This window comes from Buteo buteo, chromosome 5 (assembly GCF_964188355.1).
Source record: "Buteo buteo chromosome 5, bButBut1.hap1.1, whole genome shotgun sequence".
NCBI lineage: Eukaryota > Metazoa > Chordata > Aves > Accipitriformes > Accipitridae > Buteo > Buteo buteo.
The window spans coordinates 11,208,664-11,235,160 of NC_134175.1; the positions used below are offsets into that span (position 1 = coordinate 11,208,664).

At 43.5% G+C, this 26,497-nt stretch overlaps 1 protein-coding gene across 9 annotated transcripts in view; it reads left to right on the plus strand.

Annotated features, from left to right (window-relative positions):
• The window catches only part of HDAC4 (histone deacetylase 4), a 263,373-nt gene that overhangs the window by 55,409 nt on the left and 181,467 nt on the right, over nt 1-26,497 (plus strand). For 5 of the 9 annotated variants that reach the window (XM_075027803.1, XM_075027807.1, XM_075027806.1 and 2 more), the window contains exon 1: nt 6,713-6,730. The exons of the other annotated variants lie outside the window; for them this stretch is intronic. In XM_075027803.1, coding sequence (XP_074883904.1) covers nt 6,721-6,730 — 10 coding nt within the window. In that variant the 5' untranslated portion in view covers nt 6,713-6,720. Of the gene's footprint in view, nt 1-6,712; nt 6,731-26,497 lie in introns of those variants that run through there. 9 annotated transcript variants of the gene reach the window in all.

A 26,497-nucleotide genomic window follows, 5' to 3' on the forward strand; every position in this document is an offset into this window, starting at 1 on the left:
ATGTCTAACTGTGGCTTTATCTGTTTTGCAGAGCTGCTGCTTCAGTTGTCTTGACAACTTCCTAGTCCAGAGCTAGGCCAGTTCTCCAAAGGATGCAGCTTGGGCTGATGCATTGGTAGCCACTGAGGGATGAAGACCTTGCAGGCATTGCCTGGGTGCTGTGCTGATTTACCAACATGATGTCCTCATGTCCCAAGCTGGGTCTCTGTGGTCAGTCTCTGCCTGGGTGGAGGGAGCTCATTGCTGGCCCTGCTTGCTCCTTCTCTGTAGGCTCTGGTACCTCCTTAGAGTCAGGCAGGGTAAGAGTGTACTTGCATGTATGACTTCAGTGGTTACTGCAGGAGTCCTGTATCCTTTGGCAGGTGGAGGAAATAGCCATCCCAGTTCCAGCAGACAATCCTCCTTAAAGGAGAGTGCAGTAAGTTTTACTGTAAGGATCTTGATCTTAATGTCACAGCTTGTGTACCTGCCCTGGCAAATCTGCAGGCAAGAGCTGTTGCAAAACGAATGCAATATTGGGCCCCACAGGGCTGTCGTCTTGCTGAAATGAGTGTAGAAAATAGACACAAAACATCGATACCTTCCTTGTTTCCTGTCCACAAGAAAAGCTAGAAGTAAAAAGTGGTCTTAGTGTGGAAACTTGGGGATAGGGTGGTTAGTTGAAGCTCGAAAGAAATGGAGCTTAGTCTCCAGGTTTTTGGTATTGTAATTGTATTAGGTAGCAGCCCATAGGCTGGGCTGTCATGTAGGCCCACTCTGAGAAGGTCAAGGCTTGTGGTTTAGGCTCCAAAAAGTTCATCACAATTCCATCCTTTGGTGTAAGGATTTTGTTATATGGAGGGTTTACTTTTTGACTCGCAGCTGGGTGGGATGAAGGCACAACTCAGAAGAATTTCCCACATTTCTGAGGGTCGAGTAGGTTTGATATCAACTGCATGTGCTGCCATTAGCTGTGGTGCAGCTTCTCCCTGTGCTCCGGGCTTTACATTCAGAAGCTGTCCTCTTACATCCATCCCACCCCAGCCCATAATCACACAGTTCATCAAGTGACTGTGCAGCCCCCATATCAGGTCTGTGTTTGCCCAAACTGTTAAACACCAATGCCGCTTTTCCAGTGTCTGGCTGGTATAATCCTCATCCCCAAGGCAGCTAGTCTAGCAAGGGTCCCTTGGTCCTCATCTGGAAAAGAGAGTCCCAGCACCACCTTGTGTTGCACTGCTTCTTGGGGCTTGGAGTTGTCCAGCTGTGGCAGGTGAACTGGCTGGGGAGCAAGGGTTTTCGTTAAAGCAGAGAGAAAACTACTCTGTCTTATCACAGCTTCCCCAAACCTCACTCTTTTTAACTGGAAGTGTGAATTCAATAGTGTCTTAATATTTACTGGGTTTTTTTGGCATCACCTTTCTGTAGGGTGATGCCCTTCAGAACTGTAGGGTGAAGGACTTGACACACCTCCCACTATCAATCCATGCAGGGTGAACTGTCAAAATAGTACTGTCATCCAGAGTGAATTTCTCCCTTTCCGAACCAGCCAAGACTTACATGTGTTTTGCACACAAGAACATACAACCTCCAGTGAAAACAGGCAAGAAAGTGCAATTTGAGGGGGATGCATCTGATGTGATATAGCCAGTTGATTTTCTGTCCTTTTTATTAATCCTATCATGATATCTTTTTATCATATAAGAGCTAAACTTTTGCAAAATAAAAGGAGACTTACATTAAAAAGTTATAAAGGATTTGTTAAAAATTCAAGGAAATGTATAGAATCTTACTTCTTTAAAGTAGCATTGTTACCTGCTTTTGTAAGTCTTGGCCTTCAAGGGAAATTTGTAGCTGGACTAAGAAGAAAGTCGAGGGGGGACTGCTTTGCGGGTTGCTATTGAAGGGAGCTGTTAACTCAAACTGCTGATCCAAGTGAGGCAATTTTTTAAAGCTGGTGTCTCCGGTGGATGGTACTTAAGGACTGTCAGGTTCTGCCTACTCAGACTTTAAGGAGAGCATTAATTTTTGCAGCAGTCAGTCTCCAGCTCTGGCTGTCAGTCTCTTGCCCTCTTCTGGACAGCCTCAGGAGAAAGCCCATGTCTACAGGGAGCAGCTAAAAGATAAAAGATTCCATGGATAGGAGAAGCTTTCATGTATGTGTAATTGAAAGGTGATGGCATTATTTGGACTTGCATATGTGCCCTTTGCTTATGTGTTTGTGAGCTGCACTATGGAAACACGTAGATATCAGTGGTGGTGAATCTCAGAGATGCTTGTTGTTATGGGGATGCACTTGGCGTCTTTGTCATAACTTTTAATTTGTCCTTGACACTGAGACAATAATAAAGGAAAACAGCTAGAAATGGACTTCATTAAAAGCTGATAAAAATTAACTTGCAGACTTTGTCAATTTATTGTACTATTACAGTGCTGCGGCAGTGTATTTTCAAATGAAACGTGGGTTTAAATCTGTAAACCTTTTCAGCCCTCCAGGGGAGGAGGTAGCTGATGTCTGCTTGCTTCAGGAAGGCATGAAATATGTTGCTGTCTTCTGACGCTGTGAAGTTAACTATTTCACTCCTCTGTGATGGGTGCTGAATCACAGCTTTAGTGGATTAATCGCACTGACTTTTGCATAGCTTTTAGCTGATCCTTATCCTTTGGCAGGAGGGAAGGGAATACTTAGTAATGTCCTGTAAACAGAGCCTGCTGGTACAGGAGTAAATTGTTGTGCTAGTTTCAGACAGTGGGTAATGTACTTGTGGAGTATTTCCCCCAAATTTCATAGTGGATAAAACCTGCTGAGTAAAATGCCATTATCTCTGCTGCTAACCTTTATATGTTTGGGGATTTTTTTTTTTTCCAAATAACAATTCTTTAACCTGCACTCATCTGCCGTCTTGCTGCCACTGCTGAAAACGATGTTTTCTCTGTGAGCCAGAGCATGGCACAGAGTCAAGCCAATCACTTCACATCTCACCCTGAGGCAGCTGCTGGTTTCTAAAGCTTTGTAATCATCCCCTAAAAAGATGAGGAAGCTCAGAGGAACTGCTCTCTCATGGCATCCATGCTGGGGAGGGGGCTTGCTTTCATCCCCTCACTACCTTCCTCCAAAATCCAGCTTGTCCAGTATCTTGCTTGATAAGTGTCTGCATGAAGACTGTAACATAAGTACACCATTTTGGGGACATTAGGCAGGTTGTCATAGTGGTAAATATTTATCTTGCTGAAGAAGGGGTTGGGGCCACATATTCTGGATGGGTATTAAGGATACAGGGCTTCCTGTACAGCACGTCTTTCACTTGAGGATCTTTGTGCCTTGTGGTTGGTCAGCACGGCATGGGACAGGCTTGCACGAGGTGGGCCTGTAGTCTGTGCTTTGGATATCTGTGGCACACCTGGAATAGGATGATTTTTGAACTGTGATGTATGTTGAGAGAGTATATTGGAGAGATGTCATAAGGAGGGGAGTAGCTATGGACATTCTTCTCTGAATTTAGAAGATGAGGTAGTATGATCTTGGACCAGTGCTGGTTTAGGCTTTTGTGCTGTTTTGCATCTCATGTTCTTTTCCTTGGAGATATAATGTATTGCCCATGTGCACAATCCTAACACTTATAAATTTCTTACTCTGAGCATTCATGGAGTGCAGATGTTCATAAAACAGACATTCATGTCTTGAAAATTCCACTCGCCTGTGGTGAATGGGAAGCTTTCCCAGGTAAGCTAGAGCTCACTGTAGTCGGTTCCTGAATAAATGAACCTTTCATCGTTTATGGGAGGAGGGGGGAAACACCACCTTGCTGTGATGGATGCAAAGAGCGCCTTCCAAATGCGAACGTGGTGCAGGCGAATGCAGAGCTGTCTTCTCTGCTGCTGAGCTCAGGGGCTTGAGCAGTTGGGGGCTCCCTGCAGCAGCTCTTTGGGGCAGGTACCAGGAAAAGGATGTGGCATATAACAATTCGTTGGTATCAGTGCAAGCTGTTTGGCAAATACAAGGGTCTGAATTGAAGCAGTATCAGTGGCTAATGAGGTTTTCATGATGCATGGGAATTACTACTGCTGTTAAATGTGCTTATGTATACAAAATACATATTGAACATGCATATTTGCCCATATATACAAACGGATATATGCATCTCCTGTGCAGAAACAAGCATCTTGTCTCCATACCCGGTTTGCCCAGAGACAGCAGCTGGCAGCACCATGTGCAGGGACAACACCATTGTTAAACAGAACAGCTCCTTTACACACAGATATTTTGCATACAATCAGCTGGGGCTGATTTGAGCTTGCTCCTTTTAAATGAAAAGGAAAAAAAAAAGCCTCCTGGGCACTTCTTGTTCAGATACAGGCTGTGAAGAGGCAAATGACTTCTCTCCTGCTGAGGCTGCAGCAAAATGTTTGTGGAGCCTGCATTAGCTTAGAGGTCGAATGGTTTATGGCTCTTTGGGAAGGTGGCTTTCAGGCTCAGAGGGTATAATAACAGATATTTAGGTGTTTCTGTTCAAGTAGGCCTGCTGTTTTAGTGCTGGCTGGTTAGCTGAGATCCTCTAGGTTTTAAAGCAAATGCTTAGATGAGAACCTTGTGGACCCCAAAAGACATCAGGGGAGCGAATGTATGTTCCTGACTAATGCAATGCCCTTAGCTTAGTTATTGTGTTTAAAATCGATGAAAAAGAGCTTCCAGCTTTTATGGGGGATTTATGAATGTTTAAGCGATCACATGGTCCCTGTAAAATGGCATTCTTCACTCATCTGTTCAAAGGCACTTTGGTGTAAATCTGACATTACTGATGGTTGGTTTGGGCATTAGACCTCTGACCCATCATCATCTCCGTGGGGCATGGCCTTGCAATTTAGCTATGCTTTCCACATCGCATCTTGGAACAAGCTCCTGTTGGAAGGTGTTTACATTTGAACTAATGGCAAGATCCAAAATTTTTTTCCTCTGCTAAGCTAGTGTAGTACACTGCTGCCTTGACTTGAAGAGGTGAGTTTTCACTAGCAACACCCGGTATTAACCTTTGCATTTGGTTGTTTGCTACTGGTTTTGTATGAATCCCTTAAAAGCTCTATGAAATAAATGACTCAGCATTGCTGTTGCAGGATAGAGCCAGGACTTGATTTAACACTGTGGGATGGGCTTCCAGTCTCAAGACATAGCAAAGAAAGGAGATTCAGCTGTCTCTCTCTGCAGTGTCATTCCTGAGCAGTGATGTCGATGGGCTTCTTGCCTCTTTCCTTTGAGGAGCTCTGCAAAGGCCCATGGACTTGTTGCCAGGGTCATGTGTGATGTGCATGCTTATTGCAAAATGAATACTCGTGGTTAAGGACAGCAAAGCTATCCATGAAGGTATAGAAACATGTTGCTAAAAGCAGAGTTGAACACTGGTGTGTAGTGGTTTGTGTATATTGCAGTTGGCTCTGCAACAGGTGTATTCTGCAATTCCCTTCTGTAGTCCTGAAAAACAGAGTCGAGTTATCTGAGCTGAGCTGGAGAGGATTTGTGAGGGGAGGGGATATTCCTGAGCATATCATCCCATGCTCTCAGCTTCAGTTGCAACAGAGTTATAGACCATATTGCTCAACAGGCAGGCAGCTCTTTAGGTAAGCATTGATTTTGCAATGCATAGCTAGGAAAATTAAATGGCGTAAATCACTGATGGGAAAACAAACGTTTGTGTTTGGTTTTTTCCTTCTCTTCCAGTGGCTTCTACCTGTGGATGACAGTGAGTTTCAGGGCCCTAAGCTCTGAATGTATGCTAACCAGGTTCCAGCCTTGGTTCCCTTCTCCAAACTGTCATTAAATTTTGAATGGAAAAGTGATAAGGAATCTTTGTGCAGGGGACACTCCTCATACCATAGAGTTAAACTGCAGCTTTTGGGTCCTGCTCCGATGAAGCTCTGAAAATCTGATTAACCTAAAAGAGATGAGGTGTGCCCTGGCTGATGACAGATAAAACAAAGCACTCACATGTGTGGTGAACAACTTGATTGTTTCTTCTCTACCTGTTTGTAGCAGCTTCCCAGCCTTCATTTGCTCCGATATAATCATTGGAGTGCTGTAGGGTAGCAGCAGCAGACGCAGGTGCTCTGCTGGGCTGTCCCTGCAGGAGGAGATGTGCCTCCAGCCCTGTGTCCGGCTCTTCCTGGGAGGATGGCAGTGGTCGTAAAGGAACTGCCAGCTCTGTGTGAAGCTGGGTGTGATAAAGAGGTGCAAGAAGACTTTTTTTTTTTTCTTCTCTCTCCCCCAAGGGGTTGGGGAGGAAAGGGGGGTTGTCTGCATTTCATTTGGTTTGGGGACTGGTGATAATTGCAAAGGCAGATTTAGCTCTGGTCTGTGCATATGTATTTCAGTGCTAAACATGAGCTGTTGCTGTAGCGACTTGCGTTTATCGCGTACCTTTGACCACCTCACCCATTGATTTCTGCTCGGTCACCAGCTATTTCTCGTGCTCCGAGCCTGAGCAGCAGTGGTCCCCAGAAGGCGGCTGCCTCACATGCGGTGGTTTGTCTTCTCACTGCCGGCATGGATTTTCCACAGTCTTAAGAAATGAAACGCTTCTTTCGACATTTGAGGGTTGGTCCTGCACAAGTCTGTTTAAGGCAGGCTGGTTTGCAACCCTGCAGAGCGGTATGTTACAGTCCTACAGCACTGAAAAGAGAGAGGTGGTCAGCTTTGGACGCACTGCATTTGCTTCCAGGGCACAGTATAGCTGTGTCTTCTATGCAGAGATGCAGAAAGGTAAGGATAAATTTACAGAAAATAATAACCTATTGAAGTAGAAGGAATAGCTTTAAACCAAATTGGACTGTCTTTTTCAAAAACAGAATCTGCATACCAACTTCACCGTCACAATATTCAAAAAGACTAGTGCAGGTATGCTTAAACAAGGATTTATAGCGAGTGAAGCTGAGAAAATTGGCTTTATGTTTTTTAAACTGCAGAATAATAGCATGGAAGGAGATTACCGCTCTCTTCTGTGTCTGCATACAGCTGCAAGCGAAGGCTTCGCAGCTGTATTTTCTGAACATTTTTACAAAACTCACCTAGAGTTCCCAGTTAAAGACCTTGCAGCTGCTAACAGTTCTGCCGTTTGATAGCAGCTGCTGTATTGACAAGTGCATTTTTATCATGGGAGATGCTGGTGGAGTGGAAACGAGCAAGAAACAACTGTTTATATAATCCGTGCCGTATAGATCAATTACTGCGAAAACAAGCTGTTCGCTTGTCTGCAGCAGCATGCACCTTGAACTGCATTTGCTATAAATAACTGCAACGCTGAGCAGCGTCTTCCGAGAAGTGCCAACTTGAGCAACTTTCTGTTCTCCTGGTGCAAGCAGGGACGTGGTAAACTGCTCTTTTAAGTGAGAGTAGTTCCCACAGCGGTGAAAGCAGATACCATGTGCCTGTTTGTTTTTTGGGTGGTTTGAAAAGTGCCCCTTCCTTGCCTGAAACTCTGCTATACTGAATTTCATGCATGAAATAACACTTCCTTCTTCTTTCTTCCTCTAATTGCCAAATTGGTATTCAAGCAATATAAATGATTTATCAGCCGAAGCCCTTCTGGGACTCTTGTAGCAACTCCTATTCCTAGTGCATCTAGAAGATTCTTTCCAGTTTTACGTTAAGTATTTGGAGTTGGTGATTCTTTAAGTTGCGATTAAAACTGCACGCGTCAGGAACGTGCTTGAGGTCAGCTCTGGAGATGTGTTTCTGCATGGTGGTTGCAATACTTGATTTAAGTGGTTGACGTGTTTTCAATCAGAATTGTTGACAAGCATGCAAAAAATAAACAAACCAGTACTAAGAGTTTCAGCTACACAAAGTACAGAGGAGTCAAGGTATTGCAGCCTTGAGCCACGGCATTTATGGTGATCCCTGATTTTGTAATTGCTTCATCCTATTTTCCCCTCATAGTCTAGTAACTCATTACACAGACAGTAAAGCTTTCTTTTTTTCTGGATTGTACCGTGAGCCATACTTCTACGGTAAGCTTTTTGGAGCCGGATGAGGACACTAATGACCATGTCAAGGCCTCTGCTTTTGCTGACTTCCAGTAAATTGGGATGTTCTTCTTCATCGTAACGGGTTTGGGAAGTTCTTATATGAGTGTTCCCATTGAAGTTGGATTGGGGAGTCCTGGGAAGGTTTTGCTGTGCTGCAGGATCACTTGCTTGGATAAATTCCCTCCCCAACAGGACTCTGGTGATTTAGGAAAACTAAGTTTCCTTTCCATAATCATTATTGCTTGTTCTTTTCTATATTCCTACTCCTTTCTATTTCTAAAGCAGAGGTTCTCTAATGTCAGACAGAAGGACTCAATCAAAATCTTTTAGGAGTTTTGTTCTTTTTTCCTTCCAAATCTCTGAAGGTTTTCGAACACCACTCCTGCTTTAAATTTCTAAACCAAAGCAAAAAAACAGTCCATACTTCTGCTTCAGATTTGATAATTTGAAATTATCCATGTGCAACTCTTCTGGAGGTGTGAGCACAGTTCCTTGTACCGGTGTCTTTCATCTTGTTTGCCGTTGAGATATCTGACGTGGCAATAAATTATCTAGTGCTGCCCTTGCTGCTTAACCAGTTCTTGCCACCTCTTAATGTTAATTAAGGTGGTGGTGGGGAACACCCTAAAAAAGATCTGCACTCTGAATATGCTTCTCATATTTATGTAGCATACATGTTTTATTGACTTTAGTTTTTAAATGTGTCTGTTATTCACAAGTGGTAAAGCTGTAAGAGCCGTCCTGGTCATGCCAAACAAGTGTCAATAAAACCTCCAACCACATTACTTGCTAGATGCTGTAATTTTCTGTCTTTTTTTTTTTTTTTTTAAACATTCAAGACCGTTAGAAAAAAAGATAGGTACTTGGGAGAGAGGAAGGTAGGTTTTTACTGCACAGCATTTAAAAAGAAGAAAATCTCTGCAAGAAATGAGACCCTTTCTAAATAAACAAGACAGCTTTTTTCTCCAGTTGTAAACTGGTCTTCTTGCCATAACCTAATTACTGGTAGTGAGCTGTTTGACTGGCTTTGGCTGTGAATGATGCTTCTAGAGCGTTGTTTTGTTGGGGGGGTCTTGGGGTGGGGGTTTTTTGTTTGTTTTTAGTGTGCAAAGAAGCTCTCCTGGTAAGGGTACCAGGATGCTAGTCTTGTCTGGAAGACTGCGTTGAGGGAACTGGGAAGCATGGCCCAAATAGGATTTGCTTGGGAGAACTATTTTTGAATTATATTTTTCAACAGTGTTAAACTTTTGTGATGTAAGCCTTCAAAAAAAAAAAAATTTGAGGAGAAATCACCTCAGATTGTACCATGTCTTTTCTCTGTTAAATAGTAGCCATTAAAAAAAAAAAAGGGTTTTAAAAAGTGAAATGTTTTTTGGCTATTCTCAACTAGTTTGCTGTTTGATACCCAATAATTCTTTCACAGTTTTTAAAGGGGGCAGCTGCAGCTAGCAAAGGTTTTAGCCTGCCAGGCATCCATTAAATTTGTTTTGTTTTTTAAAATCTTTCTGCAAACAATGTTCCCTAAACCATGCTTTGTGCACATCTAGGGCAGTGGAAAAATGAGTGCGGCAAGAGGCTTTGGGGAGGGCTGTTCAGGGGGGTCCCAACTGTAGGTTGCTTCAGAGGCATCCGAGTACTGCTTATGGTTCAGATGAGTTCTATAGGAAGCTCCTGAGCTGTACAGTGTTGGGGATCCCAAACTGCTTCTGGCTTCTCAGAGAGGAGCCTGGGGTAGCTCAAAGTAGCACTAAAGCCCTGAAAAGCCAATAAAATGAGGTATTTGACATAAGAGCAAACAAAATGTGCAATAATGATCTTGACTGGGAGGGAATGAGGGACAAAGTCATTGGGGTGATACTGCACAAACTCTGGTTTCAGACTTTAAACTCTTCAAACTTAAATTATGGTAGTAGTGGTATCTGGAGTGTCCCCTACTTGCTGTACATAAGCATAAATTATATGGTGTTTCGATGGCAAATATGGGGAAAGCAGTTTAAATCAAAATTGCTTCCTACCCCATAAAAGTCTTCAGTCTATTAAGATTCTTCTTCTAATGCTAGTAACTGGATTGTGTGACATCCTAAAAATGCTGAGCAAAGTTAGAATCCGGACTGCCCAATAGTATTTCTTTTGAGTGTGTTCTTGCTGGTTTTCTGAGTTAGAAGTCATAATTTTCTTTGTGATATAACAATACATACTGCCCTTTATTACAGTCATTTTTTCACAGCAGTTAATCTTGATGGTGAAAAATCTGTGGTCATGAGTGTACGAAGTGCAGAACTTCTGATGTAAAATACTAGGAAAAGCTGAAATATAAAAAGGTGATGGAATTGCTTTGAAATAATTTTCTTTTTTTTTTGTCTCTTTTCATGAGGTGTCAATGAATACTTAAGAATTTTTTGCAGCTGGGAAAAATGTTTTGTTTTTAATTTTAGCCCTGCTAATAAAGTCTTGTCATGTATGTCAATGAAGCAGAAAGAAAATTACTACAGAGCTAACTGTAGGTTGTCATTAAAGCTGATTTCCTGCATTAAGCCAAAAACAACGCAAGATTTCATTTCTGGACTTCCTAAATATGTTAGTCATGCTGATGGTTTCCTAAAACCCATACCCTAAGAGCTACAGAAATTTACTATATTTGAAAGTATATTTATTTGCTTGTCTGTCACCTTGTCCTGATCTTCATGCGTTGATCTTCTGCTGCCCTCTCTATTTTTAAGATAATGTGCTTTGACTTCCAGCTGTTGACACTTGCAGACAGCTGCTTATAGGGTCCTGACTGAAAAAATCCCTTCCTCTCTTCATTTGGCCAACGAAATAAGAAGTGATCTGTTGTTTGGAGAGCACAGCTGAAGTCACATCCTGCCAGATTCTTGGGCTGCAATGTAACTGGGGAAAAAATCCTGCCATAACTGCATGGGCACTTGTTAGTTTGCTCATAGCAGTTGGGAACTCAACACTACTTAAGTCTTCCAACCAGATAATTTACTATAAACAGAGAAAGGGGAGTTTCCTGGGAGCTAACTATAAAAAATAGCAGTTCTTTGGTTTTTGAAGCTCAGGTTAAATAATTTGTCCTAGTGCTGTCCCTTTGATAGCACTTAATTGTCCGCAGTCTTAACTTGCATTTTTACCTACTCTCAGGTATGAGCTGCCAAAACGTTTTTGGGCATCAGTTTAGTGGCTTGTAATACCTGGAGCTCTAGAGCATATTCAACTCTACTGGATTGTATATTCAACATAGTGCTTAAAAACAACATGAGACTGAATGTGTTCATACTGAAAAAAACTGAGTCAAATTAGCTTTTTAATTTCCTTCTCAGTAACATGTTGCAGTGCTTCATCAACTAACTTCGTGAGGGTTTTGTGCTTTGAGTTGTGGTTTTTTAACGATGACTAAACCAGAAACTGGGGAGGGGTAACAACTGCAGTGCTGCGGTATTAAACGTGCTATAATTCACTCTTTCATGATAATGCGTGTCGTGGTTTAACCCCAGCCGGCAACTAAGCACCACGCGGCCGCCGCTCACCACCCCCCACCCTACCCACCCCCAGTGGAATCAGTGAGAGAATCAGGGGAAAAAAAGTAAAGCTCGTGGGTTGAGATAATGACAGTTTAATAGGATAGAAAGGAAGAAAATAATGATGATGATGAGAATAATAATAAAATGACAATAATAATAATAATAAAAGAATTGGAATATACAAAACAGGTGATGCACAATGCAGCTGCTCACTACTTGCTGACTGATGCCCAGTTAGTTCCTGAGCAGTGATCTGTGGCACCCCACCCCCTTCCCCCCAGCCAGCTCCCCCCAGTTTATATACTAGATGTGACGTCACATGGTATGGAATATCTCTTTGGCCACTTTGGGTCAGTGGCCCTGGCTGTGTCCCCTCCCAACTACTTGTGCCCTTCCAGCCTTCTTGCTGGCTGGGCATGAGAAGCTGAAAAATCCTTGACTTAGTCTAAACACTACTTAGGAACAACTGAAAACGACAGTGCGTTATCAGCATTCTTCTTGTGCTGAATCCAAGACATAGCACTATTACCAACTACTAGAAAGAAAATTAACTCTATCCTAGCCAAAACCAGGACAATGTGTTTCTGAGAAATCTTCTTTCCTTGTTTTCTGCCCCCCTCTTCTCTCTTTTCATCCTGGCAAGTTAGATGTGATATTCTTGTGTTGGTAGGGTGACTCTTCCTTAGGCTGGTCCCAACTGCAGTAATGCAGAGATGTTGAACTTGAGTGCTTCCAACCTTTTAGACTTGTTCCTTTTGAGCCAGCTGGAAGGGGTGTGTTGTACTGAAAGCTCTTTCAGGTCTTACTCTTCAGTTAAAGTATCTTCTCTGCAGTGGATCAGCAGTCTAAATATGGCAATGAGTAAGTGGCAAAGGCAGGACTGGGTCCAGGCTGTGGAGGGGCTCTGGGCAGGCAGCTCCATGCAGGAGCAGACCTGGTGGTGCAGGTTGTGTCCATGCTGGGAAGGGGCTGGTGCTGAAAGGTGTGCACATGTCTCGCAGGGGCTCACTTTCTACCAACTCTAATCGAGTTGTGTGGGCTGAATAGCCATGAGTGGAGAAAGTCCATTAGGTGTGCTCTTGGAGTACCTCTTCTGGGTTAATTTTTCTGCAGAGAAATCTAGTTTGTGTGCTGAAATGTCTCTGAGATACAAACCAGAACACGGTTTAAGTGGTGTGTCCCAGGAGATGCCCTTCTGAAGCGCACTGGCCCAAACTGAAATGTTGATGTGGATGTACCCTGTGTCTAAGGTACTTGCTGTTTTGATTCTGTTTTCTCCCAGGATCCTGATGCCACTGCCAGCTTGGTTTAGTGGTTTTTTTCCAGCTAACTTTAAGACAATGGTGGGAGGAGGTGAGCCTTGTGGACTTGCGATGGTGGGCACTTCCATTGCTTAGCCTTTTTTCTACCCACTCCTGAACGGAGCTAGGGGAGCTACTTTCCTTGGGTAATTGCAAGGCAGCTGGGTCCAGACTCCAGCTGGAAGGAGAGATGTGGGGCTGGGAAATACAGGTGGTGATGGGGGAGGCTTCAAAACACCGGGAGCTGGGGGGCTGTGGGTGATGCATGGATCGGGAAGTCTCTTTTGGGAGCTCAGGTGCAGAACATAGGCTTGTTCCAGTAAAGCCAGCTCAGGATCCAGAGGATTTGGGATGGATTGCCATGCTAGCGGAGCTGGAGGTCAGGGAGCATAGGTTTGGTGCAGGCCATGAGGCAGATCCTGACACCCTTTTCCAGCCCCTCAGAGGGAAAGATGGTGTCTCATTTAGGCAGACTGCTGGAGAAGAGATGCATGTTGTTCTAGGTACCTTGGAAACCTAAGTATCATCAAGGTGCATCTTGGATTTAAGAGTTACTTCAGAAGTCATGCTTGTTTGAGTCTTCTTACCTACAGTTGTGTTTGCCTTGAAATGGTTTATGAAAAGATTAGTATGAAACACTATCTTCAGGTTTTCTTGGTGGTGTTGGCAGGATCTTTGTATAGTCTCTTCTGTTTCCTAATTGTTTGCAGGAACATAATGGTGTCATTTTCACGAGTTAATTATGGTAGAAGTTTGTATGCTCTCTTTGTGTGTGGTGGGGAAGAGCTACAGCAGCACAGCACCAGCCTGCTGCTGGTGGCAGGGAGCCTCCTGTGGCCCAGCAGCTCATTCCCCCAATTCCCACCCTTTTCCAGCCAGGAGGAGAACTGAGGTCTTTGTGATCTATGCTGTTTCTTGCAAATTTGCAAACCCAGATTCTAGTCAGAAGGTCTGACTTCCTTGAGTGCTTTTGTAAGCCCTGTGGGTGCGGTGGTAGGATACCCAACTCTACTTTTGGAGCAGATATGGCCTTACTGAAGTAGAAATTGTGCTTCTGACTCAACCATCTTCCTGTTAAGGCCTGTCAGCTCCTTCAAGAGAAGGCTGCAGCTGTGTCATGGCATGGCTCTAGACAGCAGACTTTCCAACTGGACTGCTCTGAGGATGAAGCCATGGAATCAGGTCACGCTTGCTTTTCATGGTGTCCCTTCTAGGTAAGTTGGACTGAGATGCATGGAGTGTATAGAAAGATGCTAGCTTTGTCTACATCTGTGAATACCCTATGCAGAGCCTGCATGAAGTGCAAGGAAAGTGGGACCAGTTCAGGGTCAGCAAGAAGAAGAGCTGTATCTTGGGGTCAGGTTAGATGCTGCTTTTGTCTCTTTCCTGAAGGCACTCCTATGAAATGGGGCATAATGTTTTTGTCCCCAGCCACAGACCTGTCTGGTCCTGCTCTTCATGCTCCTGTGAAGCTCATGGGAAAGGAAAAGAGAAGGAAAAATAACTTTGTCGTGGAGAGAGAGGGAGTAGACTTAGGGTGGGAATAGAAAGGTCAAAATACATGTCTGACAGTGTGGCAGCCCTGCTGTCGAACTGGAGGAAATCAATGGGGTCTGGTAATGGGTTATCCCTTAACTCTACTGGGATTATGCCTTAATTCTATTTGACATACTAATCTTTCCTGCCAAGCTGTGGGGAAGTACAGCAAGATGCTAATTACACATTTGTGCCTGAAGATTTATTACAACTCTCTATTACCTAGGAAAACACAAAATGTCTTTGAGGAGGGAGGAAGGGGAATAAAACCCCCACCTTATTGTGAGTGGTCTGCATTTAACGCCTTTCATGATAGTGCTGAGTGTTTGAGTGTATCAGCAAGTTTGTCCACATGCTGTTTTTATGCAAGTGTTACGGTCTGACAACTATGAATCACCCGCTCAGCTCTTGATTTGCGTCAATCAAACCACATTTAAGAGAGGCTTTGTTCGCAGTTTGGAACACAAGACCAAGGCAAGTGTGTGACTGACTGCTTCGAGCAGATCCCCTTGAAACTGGGTTCAATGGTCCAGGCTCAAACTCTGGGGAGAGAGCCTGTGGTTTAAGTGGGAGATGAGAAGTCGCTGTTCTTTTCCTTCTAGTCCCCCAGACCTCTCCTGCTGGTACGCTGAGTTATCACTGAACTCTTTGAATGTATAGGTTTGGGCTTGTGTTCGAGAGACTGATATGTGCAGGTTTCTTTGTGTAAGCGTGGGGTTTATTGCCCAGGTTGCTGTGATGAGTGTTTTTATGTAAAGGGATACAAGTTTGTCTTTACATTTAATTATTTGTTTTGTTTTTTTTAATAAGAAGAACTTCAATAAAATTTAACTTGTTACAGAATCATCTTTCCATATCTCTAAACGTGGGAGTCCTTTCCTGCAGAATTATCTATACTTTTAGACAGTAAGTCTGTACTTTCTGACCTAGAAACTGTGACTGCAGCAGGATCGCAAGCCAGGCAATGTCAGTGCCGAAATGGAGCTCCCACCTTGAAGCGGATTGCAAGCCCAGAAATAAATCCCTTTGGCAAACTCAGCCTTGGGGTGGGACACGACTTCATGCTGCTGATGATCAGAAAGTCTTTTGGAGAGGTGTTACAAAAAAAGCAACAACCTCAAAACCCACAACAGTCTTATCTGCCCTTCACTTAAAATCTCTGGTACCTAGCTAGAGATCTTTAGAATAGTTACAGAGCTGTTCCTGGAAATACAATGAGGTTTTATTTATTCCTTTTTGAAGCTCTCTTGGTGAAGGTTTGCCTAGCAGTTAGGCAAACTGTAAAGTGCATCCTGTTGTCTTGTATGCAAGGTCCACTGTAAATGCTTTTCCTTTTTCTTCCACCTCTTAGTATCCTTCTTTCACTTGTAGGTGAGAGTGACCATATTTCCTCCTTTCATCTCTCCTCCCAGCCTTCAGGACCCATATCTGAGGTCCTCCCTAGCTCTGATGTTCCTGTGCAAGCGTGCCCTGCTTTCCCTTGTCCTAAACCCACCCTTGACCTAGTTCATTCTCAGACCACTTCCCTGCCTCTTCCTCTCTCCACGCTTTCAGCTCATTGAAGTCTCTTCTCCTCCTTCCCGTCCGCCTCTGGCACCAGTCCTTGTGCTCATCAAAACATTGATCTCATGGGCTGTAGGCTTGCCAGCATAATAAGGCCACTGCTCTTCGAAACATTCCCCCCCCCCCCCCCCCCCCCATCTTACAAACACAGAAACAATTTATTTTCTTCTTCATTGGTCTTGCTCTCACTATTTTTCAGGCTGGAATTAGAGGATTAATTCCTACTTTCCTGCTGACAGTCATGGAAACGAGCTAATTTCCAAGTGTCAGGATGCTGATCCCTATCTCATTCAGTTGCCAAAGAAGGTAATAAAATAACTATAAGAATAAATTGCTGTAGCAGATGCAGCACATGTGCATATGGCAGTCTATTAATTACTCGTGTTCTACCCAACTTTTAAAATAAATCAATAAATGTTGATAAAACACTAGAGAGCATGCAGGGTTTTGATTTTTTTTTTTTTTCCCTACCCATATTTTCCTCCTCTGGACTCTCCAATCATAAATTTTGGCTGTTTTTAACTGTCCAGTTTTTGGACAACCTAAGTGTTTCCCTGTGGAAATGAACACTAACAGGCTTGCTTGTCTCTTTCTCTAGACTTGGGGATGTCATTGCTATCTGGTTTTAATCCTTGGAGGCATACTAGCAAGGAGGTAGCTGTTTTATCTGTTCATTACATCACATATTTGCAATATGGTAGTTCTTAGCATCTATGAAATTATTTGGAGATAGAGAGGAAACAATTTTCTTGAATGTTGCCAAGAACCTTCGCGTGCCTAACCATTATAACTTTTTTTCCTTAAGCAAATCTCTTTTTGGATGTGTTACAATAGTCACCCCCATGCTCTTCTGTATCCTTATACTGGTCAACGTGACAGACTCTTTATTGCCCATGTTAAGTGTGGTGGCAGAGGAGTGTTCCATGCATTTGCTAATGCTTATGGATTATATAACTAACAAACCTGCTTTTATTTATATACTATTAATAAAACAGAAGTAGCTTGGTTGAAGAGCCTGGTCATACTAGTCTGTCTGTTGGTCCTCCTGGTCTAGGATGGCAGAGCTATGACATGTACAATGATGGTGCTTACTATGGTGCTCCTGTCCAGGTACTTGTTTCCTCTGCAGTGCTTCTGCTACTCAAACTCAATTATTGCATATAGGAAAGGTGAGTGTAAAATAGATAAAATTAAAAATAATATAAAAAATTTAAAATCTCTGTTGAAAGCAGGGAAATGGGTCCTTTCTCTGTTTGAAATCTTGTATTGGTCCCTTCTCTTTGATTAAAAATGTTGGAGGTGTTTGGGGTGTGTGTATGGGAGATGTATCTTTCTGTTCTTGAGGCTTTTAAGTGACAACATTCTGTTTTCATATGCTTAAGGAGGACAACTTTAAGAAGGGACCTGTTCTATAGTTGTGTTTTGTCACAGACAACCACATGCATGCATAGCTTTTATATAAGGACAAAGAAAGTGTTTGCAAGTTGCAATGTTAGTTCCACATTGGTGTTTAGGAGCACTTTAGGGAGGTGCCCTTAGGCAATCTGGCTGCACTTGTGTGGGGTGGGAGACGTGACAGAAAAGTCAGCTGGAGTCAGGCAGTTCCCTAGAGCAGAAATTTTCTGGTTTGTGGGATATTTGACAAATTCCAGTTGTTTAATGAAGTACACGTGTGGATTCCTAGCACCTTCTGACTCCTTGTCTTTCAGGTCTTCGTTGGCTGAGCACTTATTAGCTGACAAAAGCCTGCTTAATCTCTGGTGCTTTCATGGGTACTTGGCCCTCTAACCCTGCTTTTGCAGGCTAACAAAACCCTAAGAATATAGCCTAAAAAACAAAGAGTAGTTAGTGATATGCCTAGACTGATGGTGCTGTTAGAGGGGTATTTCCCAGCTAAGAAGTTACTGAAGTTATAAAGATCAACAGTCACCAGCTGCAATGACTAAATTGTTTTTTAAGCACCTTTTGAACTTTGATTTATGAACAACTGCGTTTTGAAATTAGGAAATGGCTGCACTTAAGGCTAATGAGTAAAAGGGCAGTGTGTTACAAAACGCTTTGAAGAAACCGAGACTGTTCTTGGACTTCGAAAAGGGAGGACTTAGAAAACCAGGGTAGTACTGGGCTGGGATTTTTTTTAAGGCTGCATGTGACCAATTCAATGGTCTATCTCCAAATGTCTTTTACCCGTGCAAACTTTGACATGTTTAAGAATGCAGGTCTTAACCCAGCAGCTGCTTTATGATGAAGTATACTTCTGATTTGGCAAATGGTAGGTGCAGTTGCATGGCATCGATCCCTTTCTGAGTGTGTTTTGGTGTCTCCTTTACACCATGAACTCAGCATTACAAGAGGAGATGCATGGCCAGTGGTGCTTGCTCAGCTGGATGAGGGAGCTGGGCTGCTTGTTCCCCATGCCACACATAAAACGGGGGCCTTGGTGATACGCGTGGACTTCATTACAGTGGTGAGTTTGCCCAGGCTTTGATTCTGCTCCGTTGCCGTTTCAGGCTGCAGCAATAAAACTTCTGCCTCCAAAAACCATCAGAGATGGCTGCTAGAGCAGGCTCTTGAACTGCCCTGCTAGAGGTCTTTCTGGAGGAGAGCTGCTCCGCACAAGTGTGTCTGCTCACGGAAAATCTGGGGCAGGGGAAGAGAGGAGGTATTTCATAAAAGATCTTGCCCTGTTTGTCCAAAGCACGCAGTCAAAGCAGGGCTTGTTTCAGGTTTGCCTTGCTTTTGTGGTAGCTTGTGGCCCAGCAGATGGGAGAGGCAGAAAGCTGTGCTGAGGAAGAAATCAGCCTCCCTGAGAAGACCCAAATGCAAGGGGAAAGGTGCAATCAGTCAAACCATGCTTAATTTTGGCACCTGCTTTGTGCTTCATTTCCTTTCCTAACTGTATCTTCCGCAAACTGAGAAAGTAAGAGGGGAAATAGTTTTTCCATCCTAAACTAAAGGAAAGCTTTTGGTAGTAATTCAGTGGAAATTAAAGTTAAAGCTTTCTATTAGCTTGACTTAAGTGGAAATTGTTAAATACTCTGGGATGCTGTCATTCTGTAACCTAAGACTGCAGTTTGAAGTTTTTCAGGATGTTCTTGCTCTTCTTCACTAGCTTTCTGAGTCCTCAAGTTGCTTGTCAACTTTTTGAAGATCTTCACAATGAAAAATCTTCATGTTGTGTTTTCCTTTTTTTTTTTTTTTAAACTCTTTATAAGTAATACTTCTGGGCTCGAAACTGTCAATACTAAGTTAACACAAGATCCATAGGCCAGTGCCTCCTGTTTTGTGCTGGTTTAGTGACTGAAGTTTGAAACATATGTAGTTATCTAATAAAACCAAAAACCTTTCTATGTTTTGGCAGTGTAGCAGCTGAAATGCTTTCACAGTGCAGTTTCAAGCCTGGCTCTTTGATCTCCTCTGGGATTATGCAGACAGAAAAGGGTGGAAATTGTATGTATGTGTATGATGTGAACTTCTAGCTGGGTTTTTGACTTTAGGTGGAAGTGTTTTATTTTTGAGCAAAGTCTGTTGAGGGTTGTTCCTTTGCAAATCTAAACTTACCCTTGATTGACTTATCAGTTAGTGGTACCTCAAAATATGGGTCTTATTTCATATTAGTGTGTTTTTTGTTTATTTAATTGACTTGTTGGTCTGGTTCACTGTATGTCTGCAGGCACAGTTGCTATGCTTCAACCAAAAAGCTAGCGCAGAAACAGGAATGAGATGCAGAAGCAAGACAGAGAAGAAAATGGGACCTGCTGAACTGAGTACTCATGCCAGAGGAGATACTGGTGGTAAAGCCAGTCGGGCAACCTGTGATCTTTCTGCTCTGGGGCCCTGAGCTCCACACATGCCTTAAGTGTTGGCGTGTGGTACCCTTAGCTGCAGGTGGCTGTCCTGTGGAGGAGACGAGGTTATAGCTCAGGTTATCTTGGTGGCTGTGGTCCTGTAGTAGAAAGGGTTTGCAGTGGGGATGCTCTCATTCTGCCTTAAAAGGAGTTACTTTGGTTTTGATATTAGTTAATGACAATAAAATCTTGTCCTGAATCTTACTAGGCACTTGAGTCTTCCCTCTTAGGCTTAAGTACTGTCAAACCTCAGGGTTAGCGATTTTTGTTCGGTCCCTACCCATATTCACATGCTTCCCCCCCTTTCCTTGTTATGGCAGTCATTGCCTGATGAAACAGTTGGTGACAGAAACGAAAGAAATTTATTCTCTTCTATACCACTCATTGCTCTAAAAGTCCAAATGTTTAAAAATCTGCCTGCTATGTTTTCCTTCCTCTGCTGAGTTATTTTTCAAAGCAGGCCTTTCTCTCCATGGCAAATGTGAATGTGTGGCTGTGAACTTGTCAGTTGTGTTGTATATGTTCCGTTTTTTTTCAGATTAGCCTTAAGTAGTTGTGTCTTGCATTATGCACATCCATGTATATATTGCAGCAGCACCGTATCATGCATATGAATGTGTGTGTATATATATGCAGCAGCAGAGTCTCATGTAGCAAGTGTGCATTATTCTGTGTGGAGGAGCTGCCTGGGTGCTGCCTGGCAGTATGTACATAAAAGCTCAGCTGTATAATACCAGCACCAGATTGGTGCAGTGCCTCCTTAAGAGGGAAGATTCGTAAACTGCAGGTAAACAAGAGCCCCATTGATCTGTGTGTTTCTAAATGGCATGTTCAAAGTCCTTTTTGATGACTTATATATATAGTATCTACTTCCGAGGAGAGATAATAATTTTAGGTGCATAATAAAAACCACCGTTTTGCAAGGGATGGCTTGCTTTTCTAATGGTCTCCACAGGAGTAAAAATAGCTTTGCCTTATGTGGTTTTACTAATCATTTGATGTGTGTTTAGGGAACCTGGCATAAGGTGCTGCCAGTGTAGCAGGAGCAGATTGACTGCCCTTCCCTGAGGCGAGGGCTGGCTGGCTGAGCTCCCCACCTCTGTGAGCCACCAAAGCTATGCCTGAAGAACCCTCTCTTTCCACTTCTCCCCAGAAATCCGAAACCCAAACCGACTTGCAATATTTACCCTGTCTGCTGTGTATTCGTATGTCAGTGCACCCTGTAGATGAAGAATTGAGACTGGATGGAGTTGTGTGCGAGGCTTGTGGGCTTCTGGAGGAGCCCTGTTCTGAAGACCCCCTTTCATGTGCCCTCCTCTTGGTGTTTCTTTGCTTTGTCTGTCCCTGCTTAGCTCAGGTGAAATGCAGGGCTGCTTGCTTTCAGCGCTCTTGGGTGGAGAGATGCCCGCATGGTCACAGCTGCCATCAGTGGTTATAGAAAAGGAAACTGCAAGTTTTTTCTGTCTTTCATTGATCCCGAGTTGCTACTAGAGGATTTCAATTGCAGCAGTTCAGCTCTCTACTTAACTAAAGCTGCCCATAGTTCCAGGTTTCAGGTCTTCTCCCGTGGCTCCAGGGTGCAGCTGCAGACAGACTCCGAATTTACGGTGCTGGGGTGGGAGTTAGCCCTCTGAAGTTGCTCCTACCCATGAATGGCTGTGATTTGTTTCAGTTAAAATGAAGTGAACCAAGGAGAGACCAGGCTGGTGGGCCCCTTCTGAAGACAGCAAACGCCTGGAGAACCCACCATGTCATCGGCTGGCGATGCTTGCTCTTGGTCTGAACTGCATTTTATTGGCTGCTTTTTTGATTTTGCTTCTGTCTGTGAGTGGGATGCAGAAGCTATTCCTTCCTGACTTGCTGTCAGTCAGGAATGCATTCACACTTCTAATACATACGTCTTCTTGCAAACATCACTGCAGGTCCTGACCCGATGTCTGACAGCACGTGTGTCTCAGGGCTTGTTATGGGCTTTGTGTCAAAGTATTTGCGTTGTTGTTTACTCCTTTGGGTGAAATCTGAGTTTGTGTGATTTAAACTTTCTCTGCTCTGCTGTTCCTCGTGTTTCCAACAGGTAGCAAAAACCCACCCCAAAACCCCCTCTCTTCTAAAGCTTACTCAAAGCATCTGGGTGAATCATTCAAGTGGTTGGAGCTATTAAGTCACTTACATAACTTTTAAATATCAAATAAGGCACAGAACTGTGTACTTGCTATTTGGTGACTTTGGTTTTTTAAGTACTTAGCAAAAAGTGGGCACACGTGTGGTGTTCCTAATACTCTGTAAATGGTTTTGTCCTTGGTGTTTTCCCAAGGCGTTATGAAAAAAACCATGAAGTATGATTTAAAATTTACATTACAACAGAAACTGTGCAGACTTTCTGCAGAAAACTTACGGGCCTGTAACTTTTGGAAATCTCGGCAGCTTTATATGAACTCAAGGCCCACATCTAAGAGTCAACAGCTTCATTCCAGGCCATATATATTGCAACGCAAGAGATGTCCTCAACCAGAGGGGAGGTGAGCAAATATTTTTGGGGTGGTTTTTAACTCTTAGAATCGTTAAGGTTGGAAAAGACCTTTAAGATCATTGAGTCCAACTGTTAACCTAGCACTGCCAAGTGCACCACTAAACCACGTTCCTAAGTGCCACAACTACACGTGGTTCCAAGTTTCCAAATGCTGCTTCTATGGGTTTAAGTCTAGGGTGATGTAGACCAAGTGCCTTTTTTTCTTTTCTTTTTTCTCTAGGCATACCAGAATGGGTTTTCCTTGCTTGCAGGCAGCATCTTGTGTTTTCCTTAGCCACTCTCTGCAAGATTGAGCGCAGGTCACTAAGCTGTGCTACCCTGCAGGGTTGCGATGTCACCTCCCCGGCAGTGACACGTGGCCAGCTGCTATGGGACAGCCTGCTTGGGGCCTTTTGGCTAGGGGTTCATGAGTAGCTACACACACCAACTTCTTCCCACACATCTCTTTGGAGCTCCAGTTAGCCACAGATGATCGAATATGGGCTTTGTGGTGGTATATCACAATTTAAGAATGAGTAAAATAACTTTGCAGCCCATTGATAATTTGTTCTCTTCTTGGTGCACTACAGTTTTTAATTTCATGGGGTGAAAAAGTCAGCTATCCTTTAAAGACTTAAAGGTGCTGCTTCTGCTTCCTCAGGTGTTTTTTCAGGACATGGTACTCAGATGGTGAGAACTATGTGTACACTGTATCTTGAGCTGCCAAAAAAACACCCAGAGCCTGTCTTGATGCTTGGTTTTGGAAGGGAGGGGATTGTGGTACCAGCTGGTACCTGCGTCATCACCCCTCCAGTGTGGCAAAGCTCTGCTGATGGCTCTCACTTCTTTAGCTACTTTGCTCAAAAGCTTATGGATATTGTAAACTCTCACAGGTAGAGCTGTCAAAGAAATGCTAAAAGTGAGCTGACTCTTAGCCCCAAGCAGGACTATTGAGGTGTTTTTTTACCAGCTGTGCCCTATTTTCCTACTTCTTTGCACCTTTCCTAGAGTCTTGTGCTGCCTGTCTCCTTTCTGACCGCAATTCCCCATGTCCTCTGCCCCATGAGCTGTCTCCTTTGCAGTTAGCTATCAATTTCTTATCACTCTCTTTACCTTTTTGCTGGATTTTTGTGGCTGACACTGATCAATAGATTTTATTGATGGAGGACAAGATGGATAGACTGTGCATGGTAGTAGTAGTTTAGGAAAAAAATTGCTAAAAGCACAGGTAAGTGCTTCTGATTTGTAACAGTGTTGTACCTGTACATTTCTGTCTTTCCTGTCTGTGCAGTGTACACTGCTGGAAATATCAATAGGTAATTAAATATAAAATATTTTAAATCTCACCAGTTCATTATAAATTGCAGAGGAATTTGTTTTGAGGGAGAATTATTTTGGGACAGAGCATTTTGTAGGTGGCCGATGATTTGCAGGGTGGTGAGTTACAAAGTTAGGCGGCAGGTCGGGGTAGGGAATCTGTGGAGGAGATGCTTGGGGGATGCTGCCATTCCTTGAACTTAGCCCATCTCTTCCTCTTTGTGCTCTTTATTTTCAAGGATCAATGTGCTAAAAAATGAAATACATAAAAAGGGTTAACTTGTTATTAGTAAGATGACTGACCAAGAGGGCTTTTTTCCTCCTGAAAACTCCTTCATGCTGTAACTTTAGTATTAGTGCTGATGGTGTCTTCTGTTTTGTGTTCTTGGTAGCACTTTTGGACATGGGTGCTTCGCAGTTAGGACTGAGAAGGCCTGATTTTGGTGATACTTTGAATAGTCCAACCCAAAGATATTGTGCGTCTTAGAAGGATCATAGTTATCCAGGAGCTGGTCATTCTTATCTAAGAGCCTGGTTCTGCATTCCTGTGTAACTGTAAAGAAATGGTCACATAGGCTGGGAGCAGCGCTGGTAAATCCAGTGTTTTGGAGTCTGAGCATTACAAGTGGTCGATGCTTTAGAAAAAGCGTGCATGCCTCTTAGGGCTGGCAGTGGAGAGAAAGGTCTGCTCCAGGCTCGGGGTTCCCACAGTCTGGGAACACACTGTAACTCAGTGTAATACTGAGGCAGCTGGATGGAAGGTATCTATATAAATTAAGTACACCATGAAAATAAATACGAAATTGGCAGCACCAAGGAAAAGGAGAATTGTGAGGCTGGATACATGGTGGGATGCTTTTAGACCTAAGTGCCTGGCTTTTCTTCACTTGGAAATACAATTGCTGGTCTGCCTTTTTTTTTTTTTTTTTTTTTCTGCTGCATTCTTCATTTGGAGCATTGTTTGTGCTACCCTTGAACGTTTACTGCCGAAGCATCTTCTCTTCTCTTCGTGTGGGCAGCTGTGGAAGTCTGTTTTCCATCTTTTAGAAGATTCCAGCTAGTTAGGTTGCTTTTGTCATTCAATTTTCTCTTGTTTACGAGGGCATTAGGAAGCTGGAATACAAGCAGCATGTGTTTTGCCCTAGGAAACATCAGTAGTCCAGTCACCATTCCAGAAATTCCTCTCGGTTCATTTTTCTCTGTAACAGAGCTCAAAAAGATTCTGAATGCTGTAAATGTAAATCTGAAAAGGTCAAACCTCATGTATGCCAGAGACAGGAGTACAGGATGACAACGATGCAGGGGCACAGATGAATTTTAAACCATGGATTGAGAACAGTATGTTCAGAGAAAACTGTCAAAGTACATGCCTTGGGTATTGAGGAGGAGTTTGAGGTAAAGCAGCAAGGATTTCTCTTGCATTACTTGGTGACTTCTTAGCATATAGCAGAGAGGGATCAAACACAAGATTTATGGCTAGGAAAAAGGGTAAGAATTGCATAAACTGGGGTTGTTCGTTGCTTCCACTTGCTTTGCCTGCGGCACCCCAGTGGCAGAGGAGTGCCTGGGGAAGCAGCACAGCAAGGGGTTTTCCCGTTGGCCATAGTCGCCTTGAGGATGGGCTGATGCAGAGCTTGCAGCTGAGACTCGTTTCTGTTCTGTTCACGAGTGAGCTTGCTGGTTTTGTGCTGAAAGCTTGTCCAAAGGCTTCAGTTTGGATGAAGTCCTTCTTGTATAGCACCTCAATAATGGTGGGATTGGCTTTGCCTTGATGCATTTCCAATTCAAGAAGTGAAAAACGGTACATAGTGCTGGGGGAATCTCATCTAGAGTAACAGAATTGACAAATGTCAAGTGTTTTCAGCTGCTCCTTTGCACATGGTGTACAAAGGATGAACAATTCTTGCTGGCTGGGTGTTTGGCCTATTGAAATGTGGGCCAGAATTGATTTTTTCAGGGAGGGCATGGATTGGCACTGCTGGTTTGACGAGGCTGTCGCTGCAGCACTGCCTCTGGATGCTGTTGAGCCAGCAAAAGGCAGCACAGCAGTGTGTGAGATGAACTGGGCTGGCTTCTCTGCCACTGGCTGGAGGAAAGGAAAACAAAAATAGCTGTTGGTGTAAAACCTTGGAAGATGCAGCCAAAGCTGATGGAGGCATTTGTCATTTAGCAAAGTATGAAATAATGTGTTTTTTTGTTTTGAATAACATACAGGTAAGCTAATATATTTGGGATAATAATGTGCACTACTTCTAGGAAATGAGAAACTGAGAATATGAATGTTTTCTTAGTGGTGAATGTCTTGGAGCATGGGAAATGCCGGCAGACTCCTCATCCCTGTCGGCACCAGTGCTGCTTAGCCACTGCCAGCTTCGTCATCCTGAGATCCCACCTTGCTGTTAATGTCTTGAAGTGACTGGGCACTAGGAGAAACTCTTATGGTATTTAAATCATTTCAGGGAATGACCTAAGCTAGAAATGAAGGGTGTAAGGTGCTGGGAAGTGCCTTTCACCGCCATGTGCCATGACTACCAGGAGCTGGCTAGTGCCTCTCCAGACCGTGGACTGAGTGGGTTGTGTACGGTGGTTCTTCAGCTGGGCAGAGGGATGGGTGTGCTTCCTGAATGCAATGGGAGAGCAAGCCCCAGTGCCCCTGCCTCAGCTTCATTTCATACATGGTCTGTTTTAGGGCTGTTCATCTGTATTTGGTGCCCACCTTGGGCTTTTCTTCTGCAGATGGTGCAGTGCACAAAATTAACATTGCTGTTATGGTGCAGGGAGAGGTGATTCCTATGGGTCACCAGTAAGCAGGGAAGGCAGTTTTGTAGTGGGAAACCAGGAACCCACCATCTAAGGAAACTGTCAATGTACAGTCACTCTCTCCAACCCTGAAGGAGGGGGGAT